Source organism: Neopelma chrysocephalum, unplaced genomic scaffold, assembly GCF_003984885.1.
Source record: "Neopelma chrysocephalum unplaced genomic scaffold, ASM398488v2 Primary Assembly neopelma1_96671, whole genome shotgun sequence".
NCBI classification, from domain to species: Eukaryota; Metazoa; Chordata; class Aves; order Passeriformes; family Pipridae; genus Neopelma; species Neopelma chrysocephalum.
Genome location: NW_020925316.1, coordinates 409,722 through 434,623, shown reverse-complemented (window position 1 = coordinate 434,623; position 24,902 = coordinate 409,722). Strand labels below are relative to the sequence as shown.

General features: G+C 43.5%; 1 protein-coding gene across 2 annotated transcripts in view; it reads left to right on the top strand.

Moving 5' to 3' along the window:
• Positions 1–1,191: 1,191 nt before the first annotated feature.
• Positions 1,192–24,902, top strand: part of SNX30 (sorting nexin family member 30) — a 65,161-nt gene continuing 41,450 nt past the window's right edge. The window contains exons 1-2 of one of the 2 annotated variants that reach the window (XM_027709007.1): positions 1,192–1,461; positions 19,613–19,801. In XM_027709007.1, the coding sequence (XP_027564808.1) occupies positions 1,300–1,461; positions 19,613–19,801 (351 nt within the window). In that variant the 5' untranslated portion in view covers positions 1,192–1,299. The remainder of the gene's footprint in view (positions 1,462–19,612; positions 19,802–24,902) is intronic. The other variant, XM_027709008.1, reaches the window with a different exon arrangement.

Here is a 24,902-nt window from a genome sequence, read left to right as displayed (position 1 = left end):
GTACTCGCCCGGGAAAAGTTAAGACACAAGTGAAATATTTACAGCCTCCAAGTCTTGTTAGGTCAAGTCTTGTATGTTTATGTTCATATATCTATCTATAGCTGGAAGGGATTGTGACAGTCTCATAGTCATACATCACTTCCCCCAGTAGCATGTTACTCTAGTACATCTAATTAGTGCTGAGCACATTATTTGCAAAAAAATAATTAATCAGACAAATTTAGCTGCTTTATCTGCTGAGGGAATATCTTAAACCAGACTATTATTTTTCATCTATTTATTAACTATTCTGCAGTCATCAGCACTTTTTCCACATTATTAAATGCGGATAGATCACAGTGATGAATATGTGCTGCTAGACAAATTTGTATGGATCACTTCTACAGGATTTAATATAATATTTGAGTTCATTACTCTACAAAAAATGCAATTTCTCTCAAATGCAGTGAAAGCAGACACACAGCCATCAGTGAAAGCGTGTTTCTGTGGTTTGCTGGCCCTACGTGCAAGCATCTGCCTGTGTGTCCACTTCTGATGCACTCTCACCGCGAGGGAGGCCCAGGGGAAGGGCCTTGTCCCTCCTGTGCCCGGCTGGGGTCGGTCCTGCCTGGTGGAGGCGCCGCCGAAGCCCAGCTGCCATCTCAGGCACCCTCCCGCCCACACCGACACCGACTTCAGTGGAGCTCTCGTCCTGCACCAGTTTTCCACAGCTTCCCTTCAAACACGCACAAAATTTGAGGTCGGCGAACTGAGCCTGGAAAAGCCGAGGAGCTGGGTTGCTTTTCTGGCGCTGACCCGCCGTTCGACACCGTGCGGCACCAGCGCCGTCGGGGCCGTCCGGTGTGGAGGCTGCGGTTCCCGGCGGGGGCGGGCGGCAGCGCCCCAGGCTTCGAGGGTCCCGATACCTCCCGCAGCCCGGCCCGACCCGCCTGGGGCTTCGGCGGGTCCCGATGCCGGTCCCGATGCCGCCCCAGGGCCACCTCCCTTCGCCGCCCCCCCGGGTCCTGCTAAGGGGGGCGCTGTTCCCGCCTCGACCGCGCTGGGCGGCCCCGCGCCTTCCGCGGCCGGGCCGGGGCGGCAGGTGGCGCGGATAGCGCCTTGGAAGGGGCGGGCGGCGGCGGCGTAGGCGGGCGCTGCGCTCGCTCCTCCTCCTCCGCCGCAGCCGCCGCCGCCTCCTGCCGCTCCTCGTAGCGCGGCGGTGGCGGGCAGGCTCTAGCCGCGGCCCCGCAGCTCCTCGCCGAGGCGGCGAGGCCTCTGCTCCCTCCTTCCTTGCCTCAGTCGCTGCCTGGCCCCGGCGCGATGTCGGGCGGCGCGGCGAGCGCCCCCAAGCCCCTCCCGTCCTCCGGGCCCAAGTCGCTGCGGGAGATGCCGCATCCCCTGGCCACGTCCAGCAGCGAGGAGATGGGGCCGGCGCTCACCCCCAGCCCTGACCTGCTCCTGCCTCGCAGCATCGCCGACAAGGTACGGCCCGGGGAAGGGGGGCGCGGCGTGCGAGGGGCGGGGGGCGCTGATGTTGAAGGTGTTTCTGCCCCTCTCTGCTGAAAGAGAGCATGGAGAGGAGGGAGAAGGGCTGTGTGTGTCTTTCCACGCCACATCCCTTTTCCCTGCTTCGTCTCCCCGCGGGGAAATGAAGCCCTGGGCGCTGCTGGCATCCATTGCAAGAGCCCGGGGCTGCTCGAGCCGGGAGAAGGCACCCTTTGTGAGGGCTGAAGGCATCGTGTTCCTCGCTGTCACCGAGCTGGTTGCGAGAGGCAGTATTTTACTGCTTGTATCTGCCTGTGGCTCATACCCTCTACAGATAGGTGTAAATGCTTCAGGAATTGCTGCAGCTTCTTTGCTATCTGCCTCCTTCCTGTAGCCCTCACGAGGAAAGCTTGCAGCTGCGTTGTTTCCTTACTATCAAGCGTGCCATCAAATGGTCTGCGATTGTCCTTTCCAGGCTGAACTTCTGCTTACTGCTTCACAGGTCTGTAATACGGACAGGATGCTGTTGTAGGAGTATCTGTGCCCGCTTTCCCTTCTCTAGATCAGGCTAATGTCCACAGGACACTAGTGGACTTTGTGAAGTGCCTTCCCTGTGTGGGCCTTGAATGTGATAATTCAGTAGTGGCAGCACACCACTGTTGATACTTTAGCTGCACTTGCAAGGACTTGGTATCTCTGTAGACAGACTTCCTGAAATGTATAAGGTAGGATTTCCTGGGAGCAAGAACTGCAAGGGGTGATATTGGCTTGAAGTTTTATAATAAGCAGTCCTGGGCCAGCTGGCTTGTGCTGCTGGTGTTACTGAGTTGCTGGTGTCAAGAGGTGCTTCCTCCATGGCTGTTGTCCTGGGGAGCGTGGAGCTGTTTCTGGGCAGGATGGATCAGGCTTGGGGCTGTCAGCAGTATCTGGCCCAATACACTCCCATGTTACAGAGTGAGTCAAAGTAGCCTGGCCTCTTCCATGTTTCACCTTCTGCTGCCTGCATCTGTCACGTATGGATTCAGCACTTCTTCCTGCCCGTTTCAGGAGCCCTCTCCTTGAACATGTGCCCACTGTTGCTCTAGTGAGAAGCCAGGCTTACCTTCTCTCCAGGAACATATGCCTTCATCTAAGAAGTTTGTCAGTGTTGATGATCTGCTGAGATAAGGGATATATGACTAAGGTGGGTGTAGAAATTGTGAAGGTTTTTGTCTGAGATAGCTTGGATTTACTCATGTAACTACATTCCTGTCTGACCAACTTGTAGCAGTAGAAGTTGGCAGCCGCCTTCACAGGTCTTCTTGCAGCTGAGAAGTACAGCGGTGGTACTCGCTGTCCATCCACGCTGCTGTGTAGCTGCTGAGAAAAAGTGTTCTGAGGAGTAACTCACACCTGATAACTTCTTCCCGCAATTGTATTCAAGAACTTTTTTGCTTTTGGAGTGCAAGCCAGCTCCTCTCTGCTTTACTGCTTTGAGGTATCTTGAGAAGTGTATCAGTATCCCTCACAACCTAGGAGCAGAAAAACCTCTCTAGCCTCAGGCTATGGTCAGCTAACTTCTTATTGGTAGGAAGGTTCTTGCCCAGTTATTCCATCAGCAATAGAGGTGAAGTCTGTCTTCCGGTACCTGTATGTAGTACTGTTGGCACTTGGCAGCATAGTAGTACCCTAAAGGGGAGAGCAAAAAAGGGCTGTGGTAGGCAATGTTTAGACTTCAGAGCAGTTCAGTAGTTGACCTGGAAATGGCACTAGGCTAATGATCCTTGAAGAATAAAAGGACTTCCAGTAGGAAGAGAATAGCATTCTTTTTTTCTCTTTAGCTGAATTAGCAGAAGAAGCCAAATGTCTTATCCTCCTGGTAGAAGGAGTCCAACTGTTGTGCTGTGTATGGGATGTCTCTTTTTCTGCTTAATACCTCAGGCACTGGCAAGAAAAAAATGTGTTCTTTCCCACCTCAGAAAAAACTTCAGCAAGCAAACAGGTATTCCTGCCTTTAAGGCAAGAGTAAACTTCCACTGCTTGAACTGTGTATTGAGTAGTCTAGAGAGTGAGTAGGGTAACTGGAGATAAAATAGGTAAAACCACCTTATAGGTCGTTACTATGTCTCTTAGTCTCAGAATCATAGTATGGTTTGGGTTGGAAAGGACCTCAAAAATCACCTAGTCCTCAACCCCCCTACTGTGGACAGGGACACCTTGCACTAGACCAGGTTGCTCAGAGCTCCATCCAGCAGCCTTGGACACTTCCAGGGATCCAGGCATCCATATCGTGTAACCTTAAGTCTTAATCTCTGATTGTGGGTCATTAATATTTTGAAAGGCTGGCTCACTAATCAGCTAACAATGTTGAGTTACTTCAATAATTGAGTAACAGAGGGAAGTCGGCATTCACATCTGATTTAGGCTTAAAATTCTGCAGCTGTTATTTATCGATTCTTGAGTAGGAGCTGTGCTCATCTGCTTCCCAAGGGCCTTGATGGAGAATCTGATGGAAACTGGTACTGCAGAAGTTTTGGTTGAAGTCTCCTGCTTCACAGTGACTCTGGGTCAATTAGATTCTTTATGGACTACTCTCCTTATCCAGGCCTATACTAGGACATCCCTCTGGCAAGAGGGCTAGTGACATTAGCTGGCACATCACCATGAAGTGGATAACTTTCTTTTCTGTGTTCCTCATGCCTTCTCTGAGCAAATAATTCCTAAACACTGCTGCCGCCTTAAAGTACCTAAGACTGAAATCCTCTGAATGGAGAAAGTTTGGATGTAAAGGGAGATTGTTTGCTGATAAAGTAGTGCTTCAGTTTTCGCTGCCACAGATGTGCAGCCTGAAGTGTCTGAACCTCTGCCATCACTGCTTTGCATTCTTTAAAGCATGCTTTTCTTGCCTTTTTTTTTTTGAGCTGTTGAATAAGAACACTTCTTTATCCTGAGTCAGAGAAACCTGGAGGACAGGAACACCCCTGTTTGTATCCTTTTGAGTTTTGATTCAAACATGGGAATAATCTAATAGTGTAGAGCCTGTGTAACTTTGAAGTCTCATAAACCTTAGGTTGCTGTTTAAGAAAAGTGGCTAATGCTATTAGAGCAGTTGGTCATGGGAAAGGGAAGGAAAAACTGAGCTGTTTTCTGAGGCCACTAAGTAGACTAGTCTCAAGTTTTCTGAATCTTAGGAAGAGAGCTGCAGAGCTTTTGTAGTCTGAAGTAGCGTCCTCATCCTGACTTGTAGTGGAGAGCAGTTTTAGGAGCAGGACACCTCGACTTTCGACAACGTCTTACCTCTTTAATGAAAAGGTTATTTTAGTTAAGTACTTGACTTTCACAGTGATGTTGCAGCAAACATGAAACACTTGAGTTGTAGATACTTGCCTCTGAAGCATTTATATATTGGTCAGGCCTTTCTGTAAGGATCTTTTTATTCTCCTGAAGTCTAATTGCATAAAACATTGTCTTGATACCTGACCACCATCAACTTTTTTTGAGCTTATTCTCCCTTTACCCGTGCTAGCTTTCAAATAAGGAGACAGCTAACGTTGAACCTAAGCTACTGAAAGTGTTTGTTGTGGTTTGGTTTTTTTCTTCTTAATTTTATTTGGTTGTTTATTTAACATCAGGTAAGAGGGGAAACAAGCAGGAGAAAACAATTCCTCAGGATGTACAACACAGCGTGTTGCAGAGTTAGTTGTAGAACTGAGGTCTTGCTGTTTTAGCTTTTGGAAGACATGCAAGCTAATTGAGGTCTGGTTTTCAGAGCAGATCCTCTGCTGAGGAGGGTAAGACAAATGGAGAAATGTCTGTGGATTTTTCTCTTCTTTTTCCTTTTTAATAAAAGAAGGAAGTTCGGCTTCCACATGAATACTTGACTCCAGTGCACTAGTTTGTCACTTTTGATAGGGAATCTACTCTGTGCACTACAACAAACACTTTGACACTGAGGAGAGAAGACATTATTAATGGGCCACTGAGTTTGGAGCAGAGGTGAGAAGTAGATGGTATTTTGCTATGTTTGGATTCAGCCTCACCGAGGCTGTGCAAACCTACTGCTATGTGTTGGAAGTGCAAAGCTGTGCAGAGTGAGAAAGAGTGTTCTGTAGGGTATTACTTCCACTGTCCTCTAGCTGGGGTCCTTCTAGACTTGTATCATGAGGGGATCTTCCTTACTCTGTGGTGTTGGCTGTTCTTGCTATGGTCTGCCTTGAGGCTGGCAGCTATCTGATAAGAATCCTGACTCACAGCACTGGTTTCTTTCCTAGCAGTCCAAAACCTTTCGTATCCCACCTACTCTCAGACTCAGACTGCCTTGTCCTTTTTTGGACATCTCTGACTACTTGATACTGTACATGTGGCCAGCTACCTGTAACTTTCTCAGCTTTTCTTCTTGGAAACTATGCATACCCTGCATTTGCCTCTGTTAGCTCTAGACAGCTGAAGTGAGCTTCAAGGCTGTTTTACAGGTAGTATATCAAGCAGCTATCAGAGCTGATGTGGAATACCAGGCTTGCAGTGAGTGCATGGCTTGAATGTGATAGTTCATGGAGATGGACATTAAAACTCCTACTGCCAACTTTTGGTTACTAACTGAAAACTCTTACTTGCATGCTCATCTGCTTCCTTGCTACCACCCTGGTGAATTCCTGGACTTCTTATTAGCACCTGATAGAGTATAAACACTTGATGTGTTTGCTGGAGTGCTGTTACTTAGCACTCATTTTGAAAGGGAGCCTGGCATCTCTCCAACTCCAGAAAATATACTGAGAGTCTGGAGCTCTACTTCCAGCATCCTTGGTTGCTATTTTATAATTATTGCTCTTAACTTTATCCACCCACAGATGAAACCAGTTTGCAGTATAATCTGAAAACTTAAAAATAGATCTGCCTAAGCTTCTACAAACCTCTTCCTTTTCTGACTAGATGAGAACTTAAACCATGTATTGTTCTTAAAGGAAGCTAGAGGTGTATTCTCAGTTTTGGGAGAGACTGAAGACTGCAGAAGGTCAAATTGAAGTTGGTGAACTAGTGAAACAATGCCAGTATGGATGGGTTAATCTCTGTTTGAATCTACAGGAATGCAAAACTGACAGTCACAGAGAAGTTGAGTCTGGAACGCATATCTTCTAGCCCAACCTCTTGGCTCTTGGTTCAGGTAGAGCAAGCTGATTGGGATGCTGTGAAGTTGTCTTTTGAATGTGTCTCTGAGCATCCTGTTCCTGCATCCAGTCACCCACAATGTAAAATATTTTTCTCACATCTAAGTGAAACTTCCAGTATTTCAGTTTGTGCCCATTGTCTGCTGTTCTGTTGTTGAATCCACTGAATAGAGTATGTCACCTCCTTCTGTACACTCATCAGGTATTTATCCATATTGGTAAGATCCCCTGAGCATTATTCTCTCCAGGCTGTTAGTCTTCTTTGCCTTGAGGCATATTATTGGCTCTTGGTCAACTTCTTCATCAGTGTCTGGTTTGTTTTTTTTTTTTTTTCATTCTGCCAAGCTGCTTTTCGATGAGTCAGCCTCCAGCACATACTGCTATATGGGGTTGTTCCTGCCAAGTGCAGAACTTTTCATTTCCTCATATTGAATTTCATGAGGTACCCAACAGCCCATTTCTCCAGCCTGTTGAGGTCCCTCTGAACGACGTACAAACATCTGGTGTATCAAGAACTGACACAGTTTTGTACTCTCAGTACACTTGCTGATGTACCCTGTTCCATCATTTAGGTAATTAATGAAGGTGTTAAAACAGTAGTGGCCCTAGTACTGCCTGCTGGCGTATTCCAATAATGACTGCCCACGAGTTGGAGCTTGTGGGATCACAACCCTTTCAGCCCAGCACTTCAGACAGTTTTCAGTCCTCTTTGCTATACATCTATCTACTTTGTGCATCGCCAGCTTGTCTAGGAGGATGTTGTTAAAAGCCTTCTAAAGCTGAGATGAAGCACGTTAAAGCTCTCCCTTTGTGTACCAGCCCAGTGATACCTTTGTAGAAGGTGTTGGGTTGGTTGGGCATGACTTCCCTTAAGTCCTTGCTGACTTCTCATTGCCATGTCCTTCATGTGTTTGGAAATGGTTTCTAATATTTGCTTGATCACCTCTCCAGGGATTGAGGTGAGGTTGACTGTCCTGTAGTTCCCTGTAACTGCCTTTATGAAGACAGGAGTGAACCATGTTTCTTAGGCCAAGAAGCTTTTAGGTACAAGCAGTTGTCTGCCACATGCTTCCTAAGCGGGCCGTTGGCTCTCAAAGGCTTAGTTGCCATCTTGTTTAAGGGAAATCTGTCTCTTCTCCTGTTGCACAGTGTGCCTGCATGTCTGGCAGCTCTTCTCTAGTCTCCTGGTAAAAAGAACTTATTTAAACCTTTCATGGCTTTCAGCATGCCATCAGTGCTTTATTCACAGTCGAGCTGCTGGCTGAATCCATTTTCTCATCTTTCATAGTAGCTGTAACTGGAACTACTTTTTGTAGCTATTTCATCTCTCAAACTTGTGATACCACTTGGATAGGTTAAAACTGCAGTATTTTACTTCTAGAAAGAAAAAAGTAGAAAAGATAGAGTGCTTTTCTCCTTTTTTACTTGTAGCCGCTCTGGAGCTTAATGGGGTAGAAGTGTGTTATAACAGCACATTGGTGGGCCTCCTTACAGTTGCCTTCACTTATAGAAATGAATAAGGGTGTTTTAATGGTACCTTACAACACAGGTGCTCTAGTACTACTGTAAAACTCAGTGGACTCTTTATGAAACATAACTTCCCAGTGAATTTCTCTGGAATTGGCAATTCTCTTCTGAGCAAGATGAAAGATAGCTAACGACTTGGGACAAACACTTGCATCAGCATAAATGACCTAGTACCATTACTTTTTTAATCTCTCCTTCTGGTAAAGCTAAGCATAGCTTCTACTGTATAGTAGTATTATTACTTTGTGGTTCTTACTTCAGTTTAATGGAGCGAAGGGTGTATACTTTGAGGTTGAATTCAGTGTTGCACAGCCTTCATAATCTTTTCAACAGGATTGCTTCATACATAATGAGGCAGAGTATTGAAAACAGATATTCAAAGTATACGTGGAGGAACTTGGTTCTTAAGATGGCTTTCAGAAGGATAACTCTTGGCAATAACTTGTCAGCCATGGTGGAAAAAGTTATGCTTGGTGGTCGGAAAGAATCCTCTGGGCTGCCTGTGCTAGAGCACTTCCAACTTATCCAAGTAGCTGAATGCTTTCTGAACTCCTTCAGGAATTGAAAGGGATAACTGGATTGATAAAGTAAGTTCTCTTACTACAGTTGCGTGGGCACCTCCTTCTTCTATCAGTGCCTCTGGTAGCATGTCCCTGTAATTAATGGTGGGAGAGGCAGAGAATAAAAGAAAGTTTCCTATTGACACACTGATCTGGGAGACATCAGTTCCTAGATTAATGTGCAGACTATTGTCTTGGTGTCTTCTAGCATTGTGGTCTACTCTTGTGGTGTCTTAAAAAGATGGTCTGGCTGTCATATGACCCAGTCTGCTCCTTATCTGAGTGGAGAGACTGGTCTCTCTAAAGTAAATTAGGAGACAAGACAGAGCTCTTACAGTGCAGTGGGACTTAACTTAGTGCTGCTATATGAAAATCTACTTGCAACACCTGAACTGCATCTTTGAGATTGTGACTTGCATGTGCTTTGAGTCTGCAGAAGACAATACATGGATTAAAAATGGCATTTAATCTTGTGTATGTCACAGAAATAACTTCACTGAGGCTTGTTCTCTGCTGACCTTGAGCAAGATCTTAAATGCTGAGCTGTACTGACTCTTTAAGCTGTGACTGACTCGACTACCTGAGCTTGGGTTGCAGTGCAGCTGAGACCCCCAAGTCTTGGCAGCTGGGCAAAACTGCTCCCATCACTAGGATGTAGTGGGAAAGAAAGCTCCAAACTCCCCCTTGTAGCTGGTGGCATCTGGAACTGTGAATTAAAATCTATGAATTAGTAAATTATTGAAAAACTGTGTGGAACACTTCCAATTACTAAGGACAATAACTGACAGCAAGGTAGCTACTAGCAATTGCAGTGACCAACTGAAGATGGGAAAATAAATCCAGCGAGCTGCAACTATGTTAATGAGTTAGCATTTCCAATATCAGACCAATTTAAATGACCTTTAAAAAGGGCGAGAAGGAGGACCGAGAGAACTACATTTTTGTCTTATAGTCACATTCAGGGCTTCTACACTACTGCTTCTGTGAAGCGGTAAGCAATGGGTGAGATATTACAAGTGGTGGTGTCTGTAACCCTTGAAGACACATTTCTGCTGGACTCAGTTTTGTGGCTTTAGGTATCTTGGTTGAAGACAACTACTACAGAAGCATGTGGGAGCAGAGACATTGCAGAAATGTGTAGTACTTTAGTTTGCAGGAAAATGTGCAAAATGTAAAATATAAACTTGCTTCTTTGTTATACTTCAAATTACAGAGAGCAGACTCTACTGTAAGAGTGACAACCTCTGCTTGTCTTAGAGTGGTCAATAATATTACTTGTGCAGTGGTCTATAGTGTTATTAGTGATGGGATGGCTTACAGCACTGAAGGACATGCTTTTATCCGTATTATGAGTCTGTGCTCTGACCTCACGCTGAATTTAAGTCTGAAAAAAACAGACTCTTTTAAACCACCCTGGTGCTGCAGGTCTGTTGAGGTTTGCTAGTAGCCTCTTAAACCCAAAAATGCTATCAAGAGATTAAGCTTCTCTCTGTCACATCTACCAGGAAATCTGTTATTACTGATTCAATGCCCTATCCTCATGGGCAAGTATTGCCTTATAGTGCTTGAACGAAACTCGTGTCTTTCTGAAGGGCCTCTTAGGGTATAAACCTGTTATCTTAAACTTTGTCTGCACAATTTGCCTCACTTTTCCAGTAAGCTTGATGTAATATGTTCCTTGCAAAGGAATACACTGCAAAGCACGTGTTGCTTAAGGGCAGAGGAGCCTCTTCTTCGTCAGTACTGCAGATGGTGTCAGCAACAGGCTCTCTCGGATAAGTCAGTGGTGAAAGCACTGACATTTGGGAATAGTAAGTAGTAGACTACCCTAGACAATACTGAAACCCGTGCTTTTCTGGGTAGAAGTAACACCTTTGCTGTAGCTTTTCAGATGCTAGTATAAGGCAAATTGTGAGTGAAAAATCTTGAATACTGCTGAGATTAAGCTGTGTTTTGGATTGTTGCCAAGAAAATCCCTGGAAATTTTTAATTGGTACTGTTTATTGCCAGTGATCAGCTTGACCGCTTCAGGATTTGTGTGCTGACTGGCCTGTTCCTGAGTATACTTCACTTGAAACCGTGTGTGCTAAATACTTGTATATGCCTCAGTGGCTGTCATAAGCCTAGACCATTAAATAAAGTGAGTTTCTCCAGATAAATTAGTCTGTAGATCTCATGCCTTGTTTCTTCTGTCCATCAATCTCTAAAGATAGTTTCCATACTGTGAGGAAATACTGCATGACTGCTTTTTCTGAGTTGCTCTCCTTAAAGTAGGGAGTGAAACAGTCATACTGTGTGGGTTTTGGTTTAGGTTTTTTTTTTCTTCCAGCAGATAAGCACTTTATCGCTGTGGGAGCAAATGCCTTTCTGCTGGAAAATGCCTTGTATATCAGCAATTGTGATAGAGGGATATTGTTTAAATTGCACCTGCATAAACTATCCCTGAGAGCTTCTCCAAGAGCATACTTCTCCAGCTCTTCCAGATGTAAACTTAAACCCTTCCCTCTGAAGGTTTTGCATCATTTACTTGCACAGTGGTATCTTGTCAGTCTGACTTGCTCTCATGAAGCCTCCATTGGTCTTGTTGGGAAATGTTAATGCAGCTCATCTGAAACAGTGATCATGAGGAGATCCACATTGTAGTGTATGCATATTCTTTCTTGTTTAAGTGAAATATTCACCAGTAATTTCCAGTCCTCTATCATCTCTTTCCCTCCTGCTGCTTCTCTCTGTTTCTCCCCAATTCTTTGCTTCTTTTCACATGAAAAAAAAAGATATTATTGTTTGTCCTCAAAAGGCTCTGAGCCAAACTGGCAGTTTGGTGAGATTGGGTACCTAGATAACTGATGAAACTAAGTCTGCTTCTGGAGGGTGAACAGAAGAAGAAATTTCTGCATGGTATATCTGCAGAGCTTTAATGCAAAACTGTGTATCTCTAGGGAAAGCAGTTTAGTTTAGACAAGCTTAATAAACTGTTCCATCTGTAATCAGATATAAATCTGGTTTCTTGGATTGGGAATGATACCCAGTCATACTCTGGATTCAAATTTTCCTCCTCATGATATGAAATCCTGGCTGCTGCTTTGCTATTTAGGAGGTCAGAACTCAGATTCTGAAAATGAAGCTTTAAACAAAATACTGGATGTGTTAGACTTGTTTGTTAACAAGGTGCTCTTTACCACATTAAAATGGGTTGTGATGTTTCTGTGCACACAACTGCAGAACCCTTATCACAAATGGTATTACTGAAACAAACTCCTTGCAGATGGACATGGAACTTAACAAAGCTAGAGAGGAGAGTAGCTGGAGACTTGACTCAAAAGGTCTGTTCTTTCCTACATATTTCTGAGAACATGCAGCTTCTGCCATTTGTGGAGGCCTTTGAACTCTGAAGATAGAGCTGACTTGGTGCCTGTTGCCTTCTACTGATAACTGAAGAAAGAAGAAAGGACTTACAGCTCTGCTAAAGGATACCAATCCAAGTCTACCCAAATCTTAAACTCTCTTGCTTTCCATGAGGTCACAAACACTTTTGTACTATTTTCTACAGCTTAGACATAACTGAACTAATCTTGCTGGTCAGTTGCCAGCCTGGCATTTTGTTTAGGAAGATAAAGCTTTCTGCAAGGACTCGGTTGCTTTGAAAACAGATGTGGAAGCTAACTTTGAATCTGTTTATTTCAAGAGAACTGTTCATCCTCTGGATGTGTTAAAGTACCTTTCAACATTTGCCCCAGTAAGGGAGCTGTAAGATGTGGCAAGCGTACAGTTACTCCTCGCACTTTCCTTCCTGTTCAAAGGATATGGAGAAGTACGTCAGCTTAGTGAGAGTTAGTAAGTCAAAATTATGACTTACACCTTTGTATTTTGCCTAAGTAATGTCTGCTGCAAATAACAGTCCATTTCATCTTCCATATGCCTGGCCCCCAAAGGCTTTTGGCCTTTTATGCACAAAGTAGCACAGTAGCATGGCTTATTACTAATATTGAAGGACGTGTCTTAACTGCTGTAAAACATCTGTGAGATACCACTCATGTTCCTCATTTTTAGAGTCTAAGCTGAACCACATTTAGTTTAGTGTGGTATTGCACAATTCCCCTTCCAAACTAAGAAAAGACGACACCCTCTTAAGGACTACAAGAAGGCAGACTTATAGCCAGACTCTATGAACAGATAGTCTGATGTAGTACTTGACACCTTTGTGTGACACTTGCCTTTACCCTGATGCAAAGGAAGGCTGAAACTAAGCCATATTGTGGCTGAGTCCCTAAAGGCTTCAGCAACAGAGTTAGGAGATTCAGGTCTTGCTGAAAATGCTGTTTTCCAGAATGCTTCTGTGCCCACATTCTGGCTCTGTTTAGCTTAACTGTAATGACTTACAGGAAAACAAACCACAAAGTAAAATAATCCATCCTATAAAACTTGGCTGTTGACCTCAGAAATGAGGTGAGAATCCCGTGACCTACGTGAGAAGACTTGAAAAGTGCTTGTGTCAAGCACGTGGTGCCTCTGTGAAGCTTGATCCAGTGTTTCTCTGTCCAGCCAAAGTGCAAAGAAGCACTATTCCAAGTATGCTACCTGTATGAGCAAGAATGCTCCCAGGTTTTGAGTGGTATAAAACTCCATGCTGTCATGATTAGCTCCTGCATTTTAAATTCTTACTTTTTTTCAGGGATCCTGAGGAGCCTGTCTCTAGGCAACTCTGACCTACACAGCAGAAACAGTAGTTGAAATGATGAACACCAGAACAAAGTCATCAGACTCATGGCTTGGCAGTATGCTGTGCTTGGACACCTACTTAAAATATCCTGAGGGCAAACTGATCCAGTCTTTATCTAGCGGCTTTTGGGTTAGATGGGTAAAATACCAGTGGTACTCCTGGAACTTCTGAGGTGAGGCTTGGCCCTGTTAGATTTGGGGGCTTTCTGCCCAGCACTGCAGGGCCCACAGGCTTGGTGCATAATACCCTCCAGGGCTAAGAGGTGAAAATCTGGGCTTGGGTCCTCAGCAGCCAGCATTGTTCTTACTCTGCTGACACATTTTGAGGTAAGAGAAGAGGAATTTCTTCTAATTTGAGCTTAGTCTGCGTTTCGCTTAAAATAGCCTCAACCTAGCAGTCTGTCAAACACTGATCTCTTCTGAAAGTATCATCTTGTTCCTTGTGAGTACATGCACACAAAGTGTACTCTCCTTCCAATCACTGGAGAAGGGTATCAGGAGCTGGTGTACATATAACCACTTACCCTTTCTCAGGAGGGTAGATCTAGCCTTAGAAGTTGATTCTCACAGGTCTTCAGTTCTTGTTGAACTAAAACTCAGTATTGTCTTGTTTGTGAATCAGCATAGAAATGTGGTCCTTCTATCTGGGAATGAATAGGATTTTTGGAGTTTAACTGTGGGGGTGTTGTATTGTTTGGGTTTTTGTAAACCCTGTAGGGCAGGGTTTATCCTCCCTTCCCTTCCACAGCATACTCCCTTCTCTGCAGTCTGTATCCCCACTTCAGTGCCTTAAAATAGCTCCCAAGATGAAGTGCAAGAGGCAGGGACATGCAGTGTCTCAAATTTACCTCAGATGTGCGAGGAAACACAAGTGACCTCTAATAAACAGTGTTTGATGCTGCTGCCTGATAGAGCATGAAACTGAACCTAAATAAAGGGAAGCAAATGCCTTTTCTTCCCTTGGTCTCTGTCTAGCCGGTATTGGATAATAGTCTTGTGTAGACTGAGATTTCACTATACAGATGCTCAGTGAGATCTCCTAATATGATACTGTGCTGTCAGTCACAAATCAGCTGATCTAGATGGTACTGGAGGGTAGAAGAGTGCTTTTTCTTTCTATGCAGAGCTGACCTGTACAGGCCAGTGGAACAGAGCTCTATACAAAGAAAGTACCTGCTTTCAAAACTTGCTGGGATAAGACAAGCACTGCTATGAACACGTCTGTGAATGCCAAGTTAATGTAAGCTTTTATAGTGTCCTTGGGAATGTTTACATCTAAACCACTTCAGTTTTTCAGTCACTGGCTTCCATTCTGCTGTGACTTACTCTTATGTACTGAAGGTATGGAGATAAGAGTGTTCCAGAAACCAGCTACAATTGTTGTGTGGAATTGTTGTCTCCTTAAAATGACTCTGTCTGTGGTCATGTCTCTGGAAAATGAATGGCAAAAGCAATGGAACACCTTGAAGCACAAGGAAAAAATGTACAGCACTTCTGAAGTGAAGCCGTGAGGTTCTAGGAGCAGTACAGGCCTGACCCTAAGGTTGTTAAGTTAGGCAGGGATATTAGGGGTTAAGTGTACCACTTTCTTCTAAACAGCAACATTTCTAAATGTCTGTTACTATCATATAATACTTGTCAAATGGGAGCAATGAGCATGCAACATCATATGGTTTCAGGCTAGCCCTTTCCAGAGATAAGCTTATGTGTGCTTGGAAGGCCTAGCTGAGCCACGTCTTCTGCTTCCTTTGTGGATTGTTGCTTAGAGAGCAAAGCTGTCTGGTTAAGCTGTACACTTGCTAAGGCAGGATAGGTGAAAACATTCAGTTTGTGGAAGCTGCAGTATTGACTAGCTACATGTAACTCAGCAGGAAACTGTGTGGTCTTCACTTGACAATACAACAATACCTACAGAATTTTAGACCTTTTTTTAGTCTTTAAGGCTTGAGTACAGGATGCTTTCTCTGGCATATTACTCCACTGGGGGAGACTGCCATCCAGAAGACAGGATACCAAACTCCTGAAGTTTTACTTTATGTGGATCCAAGCTGCTCTGTAAATGGAGTCTTGGAAAATCTCCTGGGAGAAGATGACAACTGCTGGAAACTTTCCAAGGAATTTTAAATCTCGCAGACAGATTTCTAGTTTATAAAATTCAGTTGGATTTTAAACTTGGATGAAGTGAGCTTTTTGATAGATTTAGTATCTGTTTCTGGGCAGGCTAACTGGTCAAGGTGTTTGGACATCATAAGACAATAAAATAATGTGAACAGCCTTACCAGATAGCAGCCTGCATAGTTGGCAAGGCTTATGCATTTCCAACACAGGCAGTTAGTTCCTACTTGTCTGGTGCTGTAGGATACCAAACATGTACTGTTAGAATCTTTCTGATCTCATGTACCCATAAATTTGGATGTCTTGAGGGATTCTAGGAATTTCTAAGGGATGCATTAAAAGCCTGCCTTGTGGTGGTATTACAGCTGTGCACAAGAGCCTAGTACTTAACCTGAAGGTCTGAATGACACACTATTTCTGCTGTAGATTATGATCCAAGCCTTGGTGGACCTTCACTTGGCCTGCTTCAGCAGGTGACAAAGCTATGAGACTGTCCTGAGGAGGAGACTGCCCTGAGGAAGTGAGGGACCAAGACTAAGAATCTTTGCTCTTTACTTTAGAAAAAGCTTTGAAGCTCGAGGAAATCTTTGTGGATGCTTTCTAAGAAGTGAAGAATGTCTTGACAAAACGTGTCCTCCACGCCATCTGCCTGGCTGCCAGAAGCAGCCTCCCTTTCTGTCTGCTGTGTGACTGCTCAGATTTATGGCAGACTGACTGTACTGTGAGTAACAGGTGCCATGACAACCAGGCCTTGTAAGCAGTGGGTACCTGCTGTGACTTGGACTACGCTGATCTCTGATAATGCAGATAGGTACTTAAAACAGTTGATGGGCAGCTGCTTGGTGCACTAAAGGTGAAGCTGATGCTTGAGTCCCTGGCGCTGAAATCAGACTCTGTTATATAAAACAGATAATACTAGCCAGTATTTCAGATGCTTGGGAGTATGATAGCTATACCAAGAGGTAGAAACACAGGTGGCTGCAGATCTTCTTTCCCTCTAGGCGTTGCAGGGCATACTCCTCTTTCTGTGGTAAAAGCAGACTAACACAGATGTTGCAGTCTTGCTTCTCCAACTGCGAAAAAAAATCCAAGTACCGTGAAAGAAAGACAATGCTAATTAATATGACAAGGAGGTTTTCTGCTGATAGGATAACAGCTTGAGACATCTAAGATTGCTGGGTCTTCTGCTGTGACACTTCAAAGCCTACCTCTTTCTAGCATTAGCATAAGACTTCAGCCAACTGATCCTTCCTCCTTTTAAATGAGGGTTCAGCAACCATAAGTAATGTTCCCAGTGCACTTAGCTAGGAAGTTCCACCCATTAAGGAGAAATACTTAGGTCTTGACTTGGCCTTCATCTACTGAAAACTAGCCAAGCAGCAGGGTATTATGCCAGCAGTGGCTGTCGGGGAGAATCCTGCTGTCCTGGATAAGGCAGTATAGCATGGTGTACACACCATCTGTCCTTTCCCCACCACCGCAGCTGGCACCTCTCCTGATCTGAGCCACAGCTGGTATAGAAGCTTTACTCAATCTAGATATTGAGTGCTTCATCCAAGGTAAAACTATCACAGCCTTTAAGACCTGAGACATTCCACAGGACCCGTGACTGCAAGAACACACTCAAGTACAATGAAGTGGATTCAAGGCTTCACAGGCTTCTGCCCTGCTTAAAATGTGCAAGAAATGCTAGTGTGATATTGTTATCTCTAACAGAATTGGTGAGGAAAGTTGATAACTTCATGCAAGTGCCTGCAAGCCCCATCGTTGGTCCTTCCTCCAGGTAGAGTAGAGTTTTCATATTTTAAGTGGATTCCATCATATTCTTTAAACTCTCTTCTGGAAGAATTTTGTTATAAGCTTTTGGGATCTCCTGTGCAACCAGGCTTAAGCTGTTTTTGCAACGTAATTCGTTTCTATACTGGAAGCTTATAATTTGACTAGCTGCAGTTCTGGCACAACTTGTCATACGCTAATGCTTATTGCATATGGGCAATGATGAACTGTCTTTTCCTTTTGGAAACAGAAATGGATTTGTGTGCAGCTACTGTGGTATCCCAGGGTTTGCTTTGCTTTGCTTTTCAGTCTGCTCAGCCAAATTCTCCTGTCTAGCTGAACTGCAGATTTTCTGAAGCCATCTCCTGTTGCTAATTTATCCTGTCTTCTGCTTATTGTTTGTGTAACTTCAACAGCACTCCTTATCTGCAGAGGTATCGTACCATTATTTCTTCCTGTTGTACATGCTCCTGCTACACTGAGTCTGAGCCAGATTCTTATGTACTTTGAGTTGTCTACTTCATGTCTGAGCTGGCAAGCTGTGCCATGCTCATCCTGATCTTTTGCTGTCTTAGGAGAGCATTTGAGTGTCTACCTTCCTACTCTTGTTCCTCTGTCAGTTAAATCTGAAATCTCTTATCTGTTGGCAGCCGCTTCTGTGTATTAGTTGAGAGAATGCATCTAAACTCTCTGTTAGTAGACAGTAGTTTAGATCACCCTTTCCCAAAATGTCTAGGCTAAAGCATTATTTTCTCTACTTCATAAAGCAGCCCTCAAGGTGAAGAGCAACGCTGCCAGAGTTCTGCAGTACTGCAGCACACATAGACAGATGGCTGTCTATGAAATCCCAGTAGTCCCATGATGGGTTTGTGACAGTGACTAGTAGGAACTTAGCTGAGTTCTTAGCCATTGTCAAAGGCAGACCTTTGTAAGTAGCTTTACCTTGAGGCTGTCACCTGTAGTTCTGAACCTTTGAAGAAAGGAGGACTGATGAACAGAGAGAGTCTCACCCAAACATGATTGCTTTGCTAAGATTGCATGCTTTGTTTAGCCACTTGAACACTGTGTGAGGCTGGGGCTAAGCAGTAATTGTATACCTAAAACAATTCTAGTTACTGTGGTGCTTAGATGATGTTTCTCTGTTTAGCAATAGGGGAAGTCACTCTGTAGATAAATGTATTCCTGTGCTACTAGTTAAAAGGTGCAAACAAAAATCCCTTCTTCTCTGAAAAGGAGAGGCATGGATCTTTAGAACTTTTTAATACTGTTGTCAGGTGTTCCCGTCCTACATGCTGTACAACTTGTCATATGCTGTCAGGTCCCTCTGCTCGAAAACCAGAGCAGAGAACATGTGAAGTTGCTGTGATATTTATGCAAGTGTAGTAACCACTGTTATGGAGTAGTTGGTCTGTATTCAAGTGTGAGATTTGAAGGTGTGGAAATATATCAAGTTAGCTATAAGGCTGGTGGGGGGTTTTTTGGTGGGTTTGTTTGTTGGTCTTTTTTTTCCCCTTTCCCTTTCTGCCCAGTCAGTTTCAAGGAATTGCAGAGTTCCTAAACCTTTGTATATTTCTTCCTAAAATAGCCACTTGCTGGATCTTCTAGCCTTTGTCTTCCTTAGGCAGTGGATGATTCTCTTGGAGTTGGGAGGATGGGAATGAGGACCTCTTCCAAGAAAAAGTAATGTTTTCATTAGAACTCCAAAAGGGAGATGTGCCTAGACATTGGTGCAGAAGGGTGTGATCAGTGACTGTCCTGTAGTGTGGTGGTGGCAATTCAGGTTCTGACTGCTGTCAGTGTGTTTGGATGTTAATGGACTAGATGGGAAGCCTCTGATGAAAGTTTGCACTCCTTCTCTACTGTAGGAATCTCCAGAGGCAAATGCTGACTGCATTCCAGACAACTGAACTGTTGCCACTTTGCCTGAAGGCTGCATTATAAGTAGGTCTCTTGATTTGCCTACCTGACTTGTTTTCAGAGTCCGAGTTGGTTCAGTCTCACCAGGAGGTGTTGGTTCAGCAATATTTCTACTTCCTTATGAATAGAAAGCAGGTTGCGCCATACTAAGGGGAGTTAATGGTGGTAATTTGCTTTCTCTTCAACTTGTAGAACAACTTAATGGTCAAAGTCCAGACCTTAGGGGATTGCTCAGGTGTCTTGGAAAAGGGTGACCCTTGGAGCTGCTGAGATAAATACCCTTGTTAATATATCAGTGAAACTTGACAGTAGCATCTTTGAAAATACTGTGCCTTCCCTTGAATCTGTTAAACTTATGAAAAACTTCCTTTTTTTTCCTCTCTATTACAGGATCTTAGTCTGCCTAATGGCACACCTGTGGACACTTCTAGCCCAGCCTCCTCCTCATCTCTCCTTAACAGACTGCAGCTGGATGATGACTTGGATGTGGAAACTAGAGACCTCTTTGTTACTGTTGATGATCCCAAAAAACACGTGTGCACGATGGAGACATATATCACATACAGGGTTACAACAAAGGTACAAAGCAGCATTCTCTTTCCTAGTACTTTGTTCTTTGTGGAATCATTTTAGGGCCTGTTCTGGATATTTATATCTTGTATTGTATTTTCTTATCCTAATTTACTGTCTTTTGGTACCTTGTGAATATATTGAAGATGTGACTTCTCTTAGCAGAACTATTACTTCAATGTATGAAATTGTGAAAAAACTTTTAACATGTCAGCTTAAATTTTTTTGTCTCTGAGTCCTAAATACAACTGTTTGTAAACTTGCAAGGCCAGTTTCTTTCATTAACTTGAAAGTTTGTTCATTTAGTAATCTGACACCCATTTGGTTAGAGTTCCCTTAAGGGGAATGTGCCTTGTTGATTCACTGTTAATCATCTTGCTTTATGTGTCTCTCCTTTTCTGAAATGCTTTAAGCTTGTTGCTTTAAGTGTTTACCACAATTCCTCTATCAGCCACTTAACTAAATCATAATCTTGATCCTCACCTGTAAACTGGCATCCATGCAGTTCTGGTTCAGAAGGCTGTACAGCTGATAGTAAAACTGAAGTAGTTTAAGAACACTACTGCCTACCAAAAGAAATACGCTAGAGATTTTTTCAGCATCTGTTGTAGTTCAATCATTAAGAAATCTTATTATATTAATAGGAAAAATGATCTGAAAAGTCCACTGCATTCACAACTGAAATCTTGGTTTCTGTTGACTAGATCTTTACCATCAGCTCGTAGGTGATGCTGACATCTGTTTGGGGCACTTGTAGTTACCTAAAACAAAAAGTGTTCACTAACTTCACTAGTAATATACTTGATCCACTTGTCCTAAAAGATTAACATTCTTCTGGCCTACCTAGATGGCAGTATACACTGGAGAGAATATTTTCCTTTGAGATGAGGAAGCCTTTACAGGCCACAGATAACTTTTTTTTCAAAATGTCTACTCTGAAGTTCCGTTTCCAGGCAGCACATGAGAAAATGTAGTTTCTCTAAAACAATAGCTACCTCTTGCTGCCCACTTAACACAGTCCTGTCATTCATCCTTGCTCTAAGAGTCTTGCAAGAAACACTGTATCTTAACTACTAAAAATACTAGGTAGTATTGTGAGAAAGTCTTCTTGGTTTTTGTTTTTTTTTTAACTTGGAGCAACTTTGCCTTCAGCTAGTACTTGATCAGAAGGAATGATGCATCTCACAAAATGAGATGCAGCTGTCCACAGGGAAATGGCTAAAATTGGCTGACATTGTTTCTCTCTTAAGTTAAGAACTGACTATTTCATCAGTATAAAATACCTGTATATAGTGGCATCCAAATAATGTTCCTATACTTGGAAACCTATGTTCAAGGGTTCCCTTCCTTCTTAAAGCAGAACTCTGGAATATGGCTAAGGTGTTTACCATGTTTAGGTCAAATACATTACCCAACAGTCTTTATTTTTTTTTTTTACATTAAAAAAATCATCCCGTACTTTTGATTTTGCATATCTACCTACCCATCTGTTAATACTTGTTTTATTTGGGATCTCACTGTAGCACATAAATCTGCTATATCACAGCATTGTAATGCTGTTATGAAACTGCACATGATTTATTCTTCTCAATCAGCATGAAATTCTCGCCTCTTTGGTTTTATTATTATTGTGCACTTCTGGCTAATCTCTAAGGTCAGAACCTCTAGCACTATCTACCACTGTCTAAGAAGACTAGCAGTATTAATGGTCTAACTCATTCTTGCCCTACAAACCAGGCTTCTTCGATGCCAAGCTAATTGCCCAATTAGCTATTGCAGTTGAAAGTACTAATTAAACATGGCAAAAAAGCTGCACAGGAATAATCTGTAGAGGGCGATGAGGAACCACCCCAACACCTCCCTTGCAGCCTTGCAGGAAAGGGGTTCAAGACCTCTAAAGGGTCTCTCTCTGGTGCCTCTGAATGAGGAGGCAGGGATGGCTGTTCTGTTTTTCTTTTGCCACTGAAGAATGCTTCTGGAACCTCAAAGATCTGGGTAAATAAAGGTCATAGAATGAGTTAGACTGAAGACTGAAAATCAGCAGCTTGAGGTGCAAGAGGGGAAGCTGATGCTGTAATGTGTGCTTGTGACTGTGACAGGACTCCAGCGTGCGGAAGAGTGAAGACTGACCACAGTCTTGTTTGTATTCATCGTAACAGCAAAAAAAAAAAGAGAAGTCTTGCATTATGCCCTAGACTTTTCATCTGCTGATACCTTTGTCAGCAGGTGGTAGTGACTGAGGAAGGGACAAAACAGTGGCTTGCAGAGGAGCTGAGAAGAAAACTTAAGATTTTACTCCATCTTGTTGTGTCCTTATTTTCACAGCTTCCTAGTAAGAGCCAGGTAGCATTCCCCAGCCTGTCTTCTGGACAAACACATTTACAGAATGTAATTGGAATCCTCAAACTAACAAGGACAGTGATTCAGAACTGACTGTCTTGACACTTTCATATCCTGTTTTCTTCTTGCTAACAGCAGTTTCCTTATACAGGGAGCTAGTGAAACCGATAAAGGTGGGTGGAACTTGCACTGGAACTTAATTGGTCTTGACTGTGATGATTGAAGTGTCTTGGGTGTTCTTGATGATTCATCCTTGTGTTCTTCTGATAGACTGCTGTGCATTCTAGGGGGATTTGGTCGAGCAGATCTTTGTGGGGAGGGAGGGGGGAAAGGAAGCTTGCCTTTGTGTAGTCACATCTCCTGAGGGAAACATAAGTAAGTGTATTTCTAACTTCACTTTCACTGTACTTTCTAGGATGGCAAGGCCTTTTTCTGTGCCTTTTCCCACGGAGGTCTAAACAGCTGAGTGCCATTGCTCAGAGTCATGCAGTTGCTCTGCAGGCTTGAAGGGAGAGTCTTTCTAAGTAATCAATATTGGAGTCTTGTTTTTGCTTTCCTGTCTTTTTCCTCATATTTCCAGTGCACACATTGGTTAGATTACTTGGGCACATGAAACAGCCTGATTTCCTAGAGAGGAGCAGGTGAAGGGGATGTGTTCTCTTTTTCAAACAGGCTAAATTATTCAAGGCAAAAGAAATGCTGAAGTGCTAAGAAGACAAGCCTTGCTCCCTTCCACCCTCTGCCATTCTTCCGTTTTCTAGTTGAAGATTTTGCCCCAAACTTAAATAGTAATACGGAGGGGAATCTGCAATCGAGTCTAGTGAGTAAGAGACTAGAACTAGGGTACAAAAGTACTTTCATATAATCATCACAGACTAGCTTTAGGTTTGGCTCCTAAGTCTTTCCTAGTAAAGACAAGGATTTTACACAAGACAGAGACCTGGTGATTGCCTTAATACTTCGTCAAGTCAAAACTATTCCAGCAACAGAGGTAAAAGTGTCTGTAAGACTGCCTACTTTCCAACAAGTAAAACTGAGCCCAGAATGCTGCAGTGCTGACTTAGTGGAACTGTGCTGGAATCTTCAATAAATTCCTGCAAATGTCTTGCCCATTATTTTTTGGGAGGGTGAGGTCTGCCATATAAGTTTCTCAGCTTCCTTTGGCAGAGGCGTATGTCCTTGTGACATGAGATTTATGAATCCAATCCCGCTAAGGAAGCAGGAGGAGTTGAACTGTGTCTAAAACATAGACATTTCACTTGCTGCCTATTAAGGAAACTTCTCTGTCTGACTACCCAGGAGCCACTCTGGCAGTCACACTTGATCCACTTGAGCTGGAACTGAGGCCCCTTCCCATGTAGGCACCCCACACTCACACTGTCAGACCAAGTTTTCCATAGCAGTTTGGCCCAAGTTTCCCATAGCCGAGTCTCAGATGTCTGGATCCTTAAAATAGTTTAATCATGGTGCAATAACAAAATAACAGCTTGAGCTGGTGCCTCCGAGGAGGGACCCAGAACTAAGGAACCCTGGGCTTTTATACCTCCACAGTCTACACATGTGAGATCCTCTGGGTCGATGGCCCCTACTGTGTCTCTGTGTCTGGTCCTCTGGCAAGGCCCTTTGTTGTGTAAAGTTTGGTGCCACTTCACAGCCTGCTGCCTGGCGCTCCTACCACTCAGAGCTCAACCTGCAGCTGTGGCTGTAGCTGCACCTGGAGCTATTTGCACTGAATGTGTTCTTCACACTGTCCCTGGATGGTGGCAAGACCCTCCTCCCTTTTGTGTGCAGTCTGGAAAAAATTACTTGTGCTAAGCTAATAACAGTTTGATCTGAGATCCAAATACTTTCAGTGTTAGTGAGGTGTCGTTAAAACCTTGAAGGGCCTTTGTTCTGCCCAAATAATCTTTGAAAAGCTTATTTGCTGTCTAAATTTGACAGTCTGTACAGTAAACACTTGAAATGCTGGTGTTGCTGTATTTTCATCTGCCTCCCTCTGAGGAACGGAACTGGATATATGGAAAACTTTGCAATTCTGCTTGTGCAGTAAAGGCAGTAGGACCAGTTTGCTAGAGGTGAACAGTAACTAATGTAAGGTTTGTGCACTGGAACTTACCCTGGTTTCCTACTCCTAGAGAGTACCTCTACAGATTTCCTTAACTGTTAGCAGAATACTGGTTATTAAGCTTCTCAGTGCTAACAGATGGGAGACTTTACCTTCTTCCTCATGCTACACGATAAGATACTGTAGTGTGTACTCATTCTCATTCGTCCATTCCCCGTCAGGTCTCTTTTAAGAGCCTTTTGGGCAGTGACTGCCAGTTCACAAAAGCTGTCCCTTCTTCTAAAGGGATGAGGGCTGTCTGTATGTGCATGAATTATCTTGTTCCACCCTAATGCCATTCAGTCTGTTACTCCAAACAAGTGAAAATGATTCATATGAAGTCTTAGAAGTTTAATTGCTAGTGTGGCACTCTAACACATTAAATAAGCTGGTGTTACTCTGAGGTGTGGCTGAGTAAAGCACAAATCTGCAGTGGATATCTACATCTTGGTAGCCCCTCATCTACAAACACAACAGCTCTGTTGTTGAGCATTTGTTATATTAGTCCAAGGACTAACCTGTATATCGCTTAACCGTAGCTAGTAGGTCAAAGGAGGAAGGAACTTATCCTGATTTCTTCTTTTCTGTCTCTTATGCCTTCCTCTTCTAGAAGGTAGTAACATAGGTAATAACACATTAACGTGCTGTTTATAGTATACTAGAGCT